Raw genomic sequence first — 10,421 nt, 5'->3', positions numbered from 1 at the left:
CATCATCAAACTCGTACAAGAAGAGGCATTTGCTGAAGAGATAAAGAAAATAAGAGGCCAGAAGGAACACACTTTGAGCAGGCACAACAGGCTACGTCAGCTGAATGCTTTCCCGGACGAAACCAATGTTCTCAGGGTTGGAGGACGGCTGTCTCAGTCAGCCTTACACCATGATGTAAAGCATCCTGCAATACTTCTGAAAAAATCTCATGTCTCAGCTCTGCTGGTCAAACATCATCATGAGCGCATACACCATCAAGGAAGGGGCATGACCATGAATGAGTTGCGCGCAAACGAAATATGGGTCCTAGGATGTGAAAGTGTGGTCTCCTCACACATTTACAAGTGTGTAAAATGTAGACGATACAAAAGAACAACTGATGTTCAACAAATGGCAAATCTACCAGGAGAGAGAATTAAGACATCTCCCCCCTTTACTTATTGTGGGCTTGATTGTTTTGGCCCCTTTATTGTAAAGGAAGGAAGAAGAGAGTTGAAACGATATGGATTGTTATTCACCTGCCTATGTTCTAGAGCAGTTCACATAGAAACGCTTGACGATTTGACAACAGACGCATTCATGAATGCACTTCGATCATTCATAGCTATTCGAGGACCCGTGCGCCAGCTAAGATGTGATAGAGGGACAAACTTTGTTGGTGCTAGAAAGGAGCTTTCTGAGTTGCTTGAAGGAATGGATCAAGATCGTACAAGGGCGCTTGGTTGTGAATTTGTGCTGAATGTCCCATATGGGAGGAGTTTGGGAACACCAGTATTGGGTCTGTGTTTCCACAAGCCCCGCTGGTTTAGAGACTTATTCATCATGAAGAAAACAAGACAGTCAGCGATCGATCGATTTACTTGCAAGGGAGGCCTCGTCGGTGTCTACCACGAAATGACCCCAACGACGGCCTCCGCTTGCTGCCTTTTATTGGGAATACAGTTCACACAATACACATCACAGCAAAACAACGCCCACCATAAACCCCCCAAATGGTTCTAAGACAAGGCACTATGTGTGTGTGTATGTGTAAACATCTGTATGCATGTAAGAATGTGTGTGTGTGTGTGTGTGTGTGTGTGTGTGTGTGTGTGTGTCTTCCTGATCACAACTGTTTCTACAACATCCTGGTCATAAAGAGGGTAGTCTCTCCCACACCCAATGTATGGTTCACCATGGATAACACAGTGAAGCCATACAAAGGGCAGGAAGCTTACCAAACATCAAACAGAATCTTCACAAGGGATGTGTAATAATCCTCCCCCAGCACAGAGTGGCTGGAGAGGTGGTCAGGGACAAAAGGATGTCTTGATCCTATAGATTGAACTAAGACCTTACAAGTTTAAGAAGCATAATGACAAACATTCAACAATTAGACTTAACAATATTACTTTGCAGTAAGCAGGTGTGTTTATAGGTTGTAGCTGCTGAAGCCTCCTATTGGCCACTTATCCAAAAATGCTGATTTTGTGATGCATTACAGTGTCATGGTCCTGTGTTGGTGACCCAGTGTTTTGTATTTTTGGTTTAAGTAATAATTTATTAATTATGGTTTTCTGTTTTGTATTGAATTTACCGTTCCTGGTTTCTAGGTTTCTGTTCTGTTTCTGTTCTCCGTGTGTTCTATGCTTCATCTCAGGGAAGACAAAAAGACAGAAAACTATGTTCCACTTCTAGTTACTTTTGTCTCTGTGCTTCATGTGTCTGTTCCAGAGTCTGTCATGTTTCCACATCTCAGTGTCTAATCTGCATCTTTGTAAATTGTGTGGTGCTTCCTGTTTTACTTTGATAGTGCGTGTCCTATGTCAGTGTATCCTGCTGTGCTTCCTGTGTCTTGTTATGTCAGGTTAGGTCCAGCCGTGCTTTCCCCCTGTTTTCCATTCTGTTGTTACTCTCTGGTGTATTTAAGCCCTGTGTTTTCATCTGTCAGTTGTTGTGTTGTACTCTTACTATGCTGTGTTTTTTCTTCTGTGGTCCTAGCCATTCCTTATTTTACATGTCCTAGTTTGTATTCCTGTTCCCAGTTTCTAGTTTTGTTTTGGATTTGAAGTTAGTTGTTACACTCACAATGAAGCTGCCTCTTTTAGTTCACTCTTTCGTGAGTCCTGCATTTGCAGCCTATCCTGCATGCCACACAGCCGAACCATAACATACAGGAAGTCTGGGCCTGGGTGGGCGTCTGAAAGCTTTACAGAGAGACCACTACTGTTTCTATGGGCTACATTTACAGAAGTGCTGCTACTTTGCATTTTCGCATCAGCAGTAAGTAGCTTCAGAGTCGACTTTTTGTCTCATGCATGGTGACCCAGAATGTTTGATCTTTGTGCTTTGCTCTGGCTTTAGAATGGCGTTGGAGTCGTACGTGCAACATATGTGAGCCTGTTAATGTGCATTTAATGTATTGAATAATTGAATCAGAGAAGTTATCTGCTCTAAACTGAAAATGTAATTTGTTTTGTGTTTGTACATTTGGTTTCTGATGTTTGGGGTGTGTGTGTGTGTGTGTGTGTGTGTGTGTGTGTGTGTGTGTGTGTGTGTGTGTGTGTGTCATCTGGAATCCCAGAAAAACTTCCAGTTGGCTGTCATTCTAGTGTGTGCATGTGACATAATTCCCACCCCCTCATGCTGTCACATAAAGATCTAAATTAAATCCAGGGATGGTTTTATATTTTACAGTGTTATTGGAGTGTCAGCAGACACTCAGTTAATGGAGTACACTGATAGATTTGACAACTAATGACTAATTAATAATGCAGTCAATGTCAGTATGGACCAGAAGAGTTTGCAGTATTTAATTTTGACACAGCATCTTGTTTGTACAGTACAGTGAACAAGAAATCATAACAATGCCTCGCTGACATGTAAAATGTTGTGGTTCTTATAAAGCACTTTTCTACTCTGAGGATTCAAAGTGCTTTACACAACTTGCCTCGATCAATCAAGGATCCATTGTAGAATTGACTCCTCGAACTCCTCCAATCCAGACCTGTACAGACAATGACCAGTACGTGACATTTTAAGCCCTTTCACACTGTTCAGTATTTGGAAGTTTAATTTCATCAAAGTTACTTATCAATCTGGAATAGTGGTCTTAGATCACTTAAAGCATCACATCATGTGACAGTTGTTAACCCTATGCAGTATAAGTCATGAGGTGTGTTTTATTGCTACTTGTTTAGACACAGAGGTTCCTAACAGGAAAACCTTTTATGAAACTGTCAATCATTAACAGGTCATTTTTCCTTCACAGGACCTTGATGATCTTTCAATGCATCCAGGACCCGCAAAAGTCATCCTGCCACACATGTGCAAATACTTTGTTAAACAGAAACAGCCTTATATCTGTTTAAATCACAAACTGCTGTAATATCTATATCTGCCATGTGTAGATATAGTGTCAGTTATAGTGTCAAGTAAATCCAGAGTGCAATAAAAGGAACAGTGAGTACTGTAAACACTGTCAGCCTTAGATGAAAGCCAGAGACTGGCTTCTCAAAAATCTAACTTGATTGAAAGCAGTGTGTGCGTGTGTATTTTGCGTACCCACTACACTTCACTGATCCCCACAAATCTACAAACAAAATGCAGCTGAAACAGGTGCTTCTCAACTTGGAGAGGAGGAACTTTACAGCCTTTAGTACTGCTGTGGCTTCATTAGAAACATTAGTCTATTTGAATTTAGTGTTTTCTGAAAAACAAGAGTTCCTGTTTTACTGTTAGGGATGTGCTAATTTACCTGAAAAACAAACAATGATGACCTGTATGTGGTCAGATATTCACATCATAGTAAATATATATATATATATATATATATATATATATATATATATATACACACATACATATATATGTGTGTGAGTGTGTGTGTGTGTGTATATATGTATATATATATATATACACACACACTTATATACACAAAATAATCCGACTGACTTTTGGGTCCATCAGAACTTGATACATTTAACCCCTTTGCACCTTTTTCTCCATTATGAGTGGACAAGACTTCTGATTGGACAGAGCCTGAATAGTTTGTGTGAGCACAGTCATTCTGCATCTCCATAAATAGATGCCCAACTTCAGGTGATAGTGAAAGTAAACAACATTTTGTGAAGCAGACTTCTCCAGAAAGCTAGATTTTTCCAACTTTTTAAGCATTACAAATGGAGCAGGAGCAAGAGCAAAAGCAAGAGCAAAAGCAAAAGCAAGAGCAAGAGCAAGAGCAAGAGCAAAAGCAAGAGCTAGAGCTAGAGCTAGAGCAAGAGCAAGCGGAGACTCCTCGTCCATGGAAACGCATATTAAGTGGTATCATTGTCCTTTCTATTGTAATCATTGGTGCGGTGTTGGGACCAGTTCTACAAACAAACGAAAGTGACCCTAAATCTACGTTTTTGTCTAGGTGTAAGAAGTTCAATCAGTAAGTGATGGTATTTCAGCATTTTTTTATTTACACTTTTCATTATTTTTGTAAAGAGAAATGGGGCTTCAGCTTCAAATCTAAATGATGAATGAGTAATTAATGAATGTGTACATGTGCACTTGCATCTTTGCATGTTTAAGCATTTTTGGCAAATACAGCACTAACTGCATTTGAACTCATGAAGTGGCAAGGCTGCTTTGCTTAACAGCAGGATTGGTATTATAGTCAGTGATTGATCTGCTGATGTCTGCTCAGCTGGTTTTCATGTCATTAGTATCAAAAATGATGTATACCACTCCACCTATAGTACCTAGACGGAGATGTGAACTATGAACATATCTGTCAGGTGTTTTTGCCTGTTTCCTTCTGGAATATTTGAATTTTGCTTTAAAAGAAAAACAGTTACAAAGTGCTTCACTAAAAACATGACATTAAGAAGTGCACAGTCAGTGTCCAGAGTCTAACCCCATGGCAATTTCCCTGCCATAAACTGCCATAAACAACAAATATATAAGAGTTATGTAAACGCGATACAATATTTTGCATATTTAGCATTTCTTTAAAAGAAAATACACCTAAACATTAAAAAACGTTATTTATTTTTTTTAGATATGACTGTCAAAGGCTATGGGGTGCCTTTGAGCAGGCCTATGTGAACAAGGATCCATGTAACGTTCCAGTGCAAGCTTATGATCCTCTGATTGCTGCAGCCCCCTTCAAACCTCAGTGCAACAAAGTAATAATCAGTGATTACACCATCTCAATCATCTCATCTCTCACAATCATTCATGATCTGTTTAACAATACATAAATATCTGTGTTTGTGGGTTAGATGATGTTCTGGAGCAAAACCAAGGTTGTGGTCCATGGTTTCACTGAGAAGAGAAAAGATTGTTTTGTCACTTTGGAGGACACTGTGTTGGGATATGCCCTGAATGGTCTGACCTGGTGTGGAAAAAAAGGCAGCAACGGTAACACTCTCAAAGCAGTAGATAAGAATCACAGTTTATTATTTAAGCGCTATAAAAATCTAGACACCGGCAAAAGAGCACTGACAGTTGTTTATATAAATCATGCTAGAATCTAAAAATATATGTAATTCATCTTGCAAGACATGATTTGTTGTTACATTTACATACCAGGAGTCAAGTCATGGTTTTTGAGGAGAATTTCTTAAACTTGCCACTTGTAGTCAAAGTCAAACATCTATCTATCTATATACATATATATACATACATACATACACATATATATACATATATACACACACACACACAGTGTGTCTTATGTACAACACAATACAATACTATACAAGTGTTTAAACAGCAGTGTCCAACACAATCATAGTGATTGAATGATTGTGGGCAGGTTCATGTGCGAGTGTCTGTGGGGTAGTCAGTGAAAGGGCAATGGTGGTGAGTCAGAGTTTGTATGTTTGGGGGGTGGGTGATAGCAGGGAGTGAATTTAGCATCCTGACAGCCTCTGTTTTTTATTTTATTTTTATGTATTGTTACTAGCACCAGACCTACAAGGGAAATCTGGAACTACACCAATTGGCAAATTAAAATTAATATTGGATTATTAGAGGGACACTGAAGTTCATTATTGCACGTTGTTTTGAGGAGCTAACCCAAGCAAATATGCATATTGTTGTCATAGGTACCTTCACTACTGCTTGCCCAAGAAATTGTGAAAACAACCCTGTTGACTCATTTTGGATTCGTGCCTCTGCTGCTGTAAGTTTTCAACATGAATTTACTACATTTTCTTTCTCTCTGTTAAACAGTATAGTCCTGAGGTCCTGCATTGCTTAAAATAACACACAAGTGGACTGCAGAGTGCAGCAAATCCCTCCTGAGTATAAGTGATGGTGTTGGAGAAAAGAAATGTTCACGTCTCGTTGTCTGTCAATGAGGTTTTGTGTCGGTCTCCATGGAGCGCTCTCCTGAGTGAGTGGCAGCCCACACATTCAAAAGAGCCCATGAGATTAAAGGTTAAGCATTTCAGTTGTTAAAGGGAATGACCCCTCCAAAAATACATTCAAAAATACATTCAGCTAGAGATGCTGCACTGCAATAAATTTGAGTTTAATTAATTTGTAAAGATCCTTTACTTATGGGACTCATGCTGCAAAAGCAAGTGCCACATAGCTTTAAATAAAGTAGCTTTTCCTTTTGGCATTAATTCAGAAAGCACAAAAATACCATAAAGTAAGGAAAATATAAAATTAAGTGAGAGAATTAAATGTTTTTATAAATGAAATGCTTTTTTTTTCCTGGATTACACCGCTATTACTTAACAGTGACCTCTCCCAGAACTAGCGAGCGCTCATCCTGGAATTTGTTACATAAGTCACCTAAATCTACCATTTCATGACACTCTTAGCAAATCTTTGGAAAGTAGTACAACTTGTTTTGTTCAAAATTATTACAACATTTGGACAGTTAAAAATGGTAAAACCTCAGTTATATGTTGCAGCCCCATACTTCCTGTTTTGAATACAAAGATGTTTGCATAATATCAATCTGTGGAGTATGAAGTACAGTTATTTCTCAAAATAAGGGACTTCATATGTCCCATGCTCCATTAACACATCAATAGTGACTTCTGATTGATAAACCTCACTTTACAGGAAGAGACAAATAACTAACATTAATTTCAGGACCAAATCTCGTGTTATTTTTTAGTTTTTTCTTACAAGATGAGTGAGTGTTTCTTCAAAATCCCCTTTGTGTGTCTGTACAGTATGCAGATGTTGCCTGTGGTGATGTCACGGCAATGCTAAGCGGGTCCACCATCACACCATTCGATCCTACAAGGTAGAGCTGCTTCTGCTTCTCCCACAGTTTTATGACTTTTAGTGAGAAAAATAAAGAAATGTCTTCCATTATAATGTTAATGAGAGCCACTAATGTAACACTGGCATATGCACCTAGTTTCAAGGAATCTTAAGGCTTTGCTTTGCCTTTGTATTTAGTTCTTTATTCATCACTTTTTTCATATTTTTTTAAATGACTAAGTGCAAAAAGTGACTTTTATGTCTGCCTTGCCACTGCAGAGTAAAAGTTCTATTTAAAAAACAGTTATTATTGTCCTTCTTGCACAAGGTCAAAGGTTGTTGTAAAAAAATGTTCTTGTTCTACAAACCAAATCAGGTTGGAAAGTTTTTTAACAATCTGCAACTGAAGTAGTTCTGTCAAGGTTAGTGCTGTAGCAGGCAAGATGTGGACCCAAAAGCAGAACTCAGCACACACGGGGATAAACTCAAAGAGGCAGCTTTATTTGCTGTGAACATCCGAGCGTAGAAAACACAAAACATAACCTAAACAGGAAGCAAACTAAAACCACTCAGGGAAACGAGGCCTGTGGGAGAGACACACAGCAACATGAGGAAACGACGCAAAACTGGGCAGAGAGAAACACAGGGCTTAAATACACAAGGGAGTAATGAGGGAATGGGAAACAGGAGGGAAACACAGCTGGGACTAATCTGATAAAACGAAACAAGGAGGGAGCAACACTGAAACACTGAGCATGGGACATCAGACAGTCAAATTAAAACAGGAAGTGTAAGACATTCACAAAGACCCACAGTTGACATTGAGACATGGAGACATGACTGACCGGGGAGACAGGGAACATAGAGAACACGTGGAACATGGGGAAGGCACCGTAACAAAAAGCTAAAGACTGGAAACAAAAAATATAACACAGAGAGATTAAGAATAAGAACCAAAACCATGAATAACACTAAATCAAATAATATAAATTTATAAAAAAAAACACAAAACACTGGGTCTGAATTGTTGTCTAACGTAAAATGCTATGTGCGCCGACAGCAACAAAATTGCAACAGATAGTAACAGATTTGTGGTTTTCATCATTGAATCACAAACAGATTGCCAAATTGGCCTCATTTAGTCACAAAGTGATAGCAGACTGATTCTGTCTAACTGTTTTATCAATGTCTTGATTCATCACAGCTGCTTTGAAGATGGCAGCTAGCAGGTAGCAGTCACAGACTCAGTTCCTCATCTTAAGAGCAGCATTTTTAAAATCCATCTCACTCGTCAAGTTAATTTTAAGTGGTCTTACAGTTGTGGTTTGAATTTTGGGTTGTTGTTTTTTTTTTACTCTTCAGTACTTTTGCAAAAGTTGAGGTGACGAGGTTTAAAGCCCCTAAGGTCAGGAGCCTGAATGTTGTTATGGTCATACAGAAGAATGCCAAGTAAGATTTCCTCTTATATGCAAATCTTTCACCACAATGTTGTCCTTTATTTGTTTAATTTACATCAGAATGGCCAATCGGGGCATGAATATTTTAAAACTGAGCCTACATTCACTGCTTCTGTTCCATTTGTTCAGATCAAACTGCAAAAACGCATCCCTGCAGAAATTAAAGAAAGCGCTACATACAGGGATAACATACAGCTGCAAAGACGTGCCTGAGTAAGTACATGTGCATTACAAAGGAACTGACGACCTGTTTGTGTGTGTCCTCACAAAGCACGACTGACCTCTCGTTATTATCCTGGATTGTGTTCAAACAGATCTCGGATTCAAGAATGCGGCTCCAAACCACAGATAGCATGTAAAACCTGCTGGTGAACAAGTCTGATTATATCAGACACAACATAGTAGCATTCAGCCATAGAAACCTTTCACTTGTTTCCTTTTCAATTTTTAAATAAACTGAGTATTTTCTTTTCACATATATGTGAAATATGTTTTTCAAATGAACATCTGTAATACATCACATTATGAAAATATTGTTTTTCATTTTGTGGGATCTGATGTGAAACTTTTTTTTCTTTTCTTTCTTTTTTTTTAAATTAAACACACTGAGTATGAAGGCTGCTATCTCCTGGTCACAGAATATGCTTTATTTTCAAAATAAAATGTTAAGACACAAGGTTGTAAACTTTATTTGTATTTCAGTGTAATAATGATTGTTATGTAATCACATTTGAATCCAGTAAAGTGCAAACACATCATGTCTTTGTTGTTTAAAGTCTGGACTGAAAATCTGTCGCAACAGTTCTTATGGGGTGACGAATGCAAATTTGACGTTTTTTTGTTCACATTGTCAGCATGTGTCGAGGATGTACAACAGTGAGTGTCTAAAGCCATCTATAAAACACCATGGAGTCTCTGTCATGGTTTGGGGCTTCATTTCAACAAGTATGGATTGATCTCCCCAGAGCCAGAATCTCAACAATATTAAAGCAGAGTGGGATCATCTCGACAGAACAGAAGGCAGCCAACATCCAAAGAAAAGCTTTAAAAATCCTCCAAGAAGCCTAGAGAACTATTCCTCAAGACTACTTCAAGGAATGGCAAGAAAATATAGACTTTCATGGTCATTAGAATTGTACAAACTCTTGCCTTATACACTCTATTTTCATGCATGTTTGCACATATTTTAATAACAGCAGCAATTTCCCATTTTTCCAACAAAATATAAAATATAAAGAAATGTGGGGTGACTCAAGACTTTTGATTTACTCATTACTGTATTTAAACAACCAAAAGCTTTTATTCTGCATTTCTCTGGAAGTTCATTTATTCTTGTGACAGATGCTTGAAAAACGTTCACATCAATGAGCTAAGCCATGTCAAGGCCTGTTCATCTAACACTGGCTTCCATAACACACCCATCCAGATAAGATTAGCCGCTTACCCTATTTTAGCAGTTGACTCACCTAGTAAAGGCAGCTCCTTGGCTTAAATGTCAGGTGGATTTATCTAAAGGTCATTCTATTATAATTAGTGCTAATGGGTGAAAGTGAAAGCAGTTAACCTTTTATTAAAAGTTGTAACGATCTAAACTAAATCCACAGATGGCTTGATAATAACAGTGTCAGTAGAGCAGATGAGCACACTGGTTTGACCAACGATGACTAAATAATGATGCAGTCAGTGTCAACATGGACCAGAAGTGTTTGCAGCATTTAACCCTTTAAAACCTGAATCATGAAATAATTGCCAGAAAATAACATTTT

The 10,421-nt window shown here is 38.4% G+C and overlaps 1 protein-coding gene across 1 annotated transcript; it reads left to right on the top strand.

Annotated features, from left to right (window-relative positions):
* The first annotated feature begins 4,998 nt into the window (after positions 1 to 4,998).
* LOC146567170 (ADP-ribosyl cyclase/cyclic ADP-ribose hydrolase 1-like) lies at positions 4,999 to 9,846 on the top strand. The gene is made up of 7 exons (XM_085285946.1): positions 4,999 to 5,154; positions 5,251 to 5,389; positions 6,079 to 6,155; positions 7,165 to 7,238; positions 8,561 to 8,647; positions 8,785 to 8,868; positions 8,970 to 9,846. The coding sequence occupies exons 2-7, from the start codon at positions 5,251 to 5,253 to the stop codon at positions 9,025 to 9,027; spliced, it is 519 nt and encodes a 172-aa protein (XP_085142072.1). The 5' UTR covers positions 4,999 to 5,154; the 3' UTR covers positions 9,028 to 9,846.
* Positions 9,847 to 10,421: the final 575 nt, after the last annotated feature.

This window comes from Mchenga conophoros, linkage group LG9 (genome assembly GCF_057382185.1).
Source record: "Mchenga conophoros isolate Kocher_MC1m ecotype Shallow Benthic linkage group LG9, M_conophoros_male_GT1.1, whole genome shotgun sequence".
In the NCBI taxonomy this organism is placed as follows: domain Eukaryota; kingdom Metazoa; phylum Chordata; class Actinopteri; order Cichliformes; family Cichlidae; genus Mchenga; species Mchenga conophoros.
Note: the sequence above shows the minus strand (reverse complement) of the source record. Positions and strands in the feature narration are given on the sequence as shown.

Coding starts and splice junctions, on each gene's coding strand:
- LOC146567170 (XM_085285946.1), top strand. CDS start 5,251: ATGATGTTCTGGAGCAAAACCAAGGTTGTGGTCCATGGTTTCACTGAG. Junction 7,239..8,560: donor ACACCATTCGATCCTACAAG/GTAGAGCTGCTT, acceptor TTTACTCTTCAG/TACTTTTGCAAAAGTTGAGG. Junction 8,648..8,784: donor GTCATACAGAAGAATGCCAA/GTAAGATTTCCT, acceptor CCATTTGTTCAG/ATCAAACTGCAAAAACGCAT.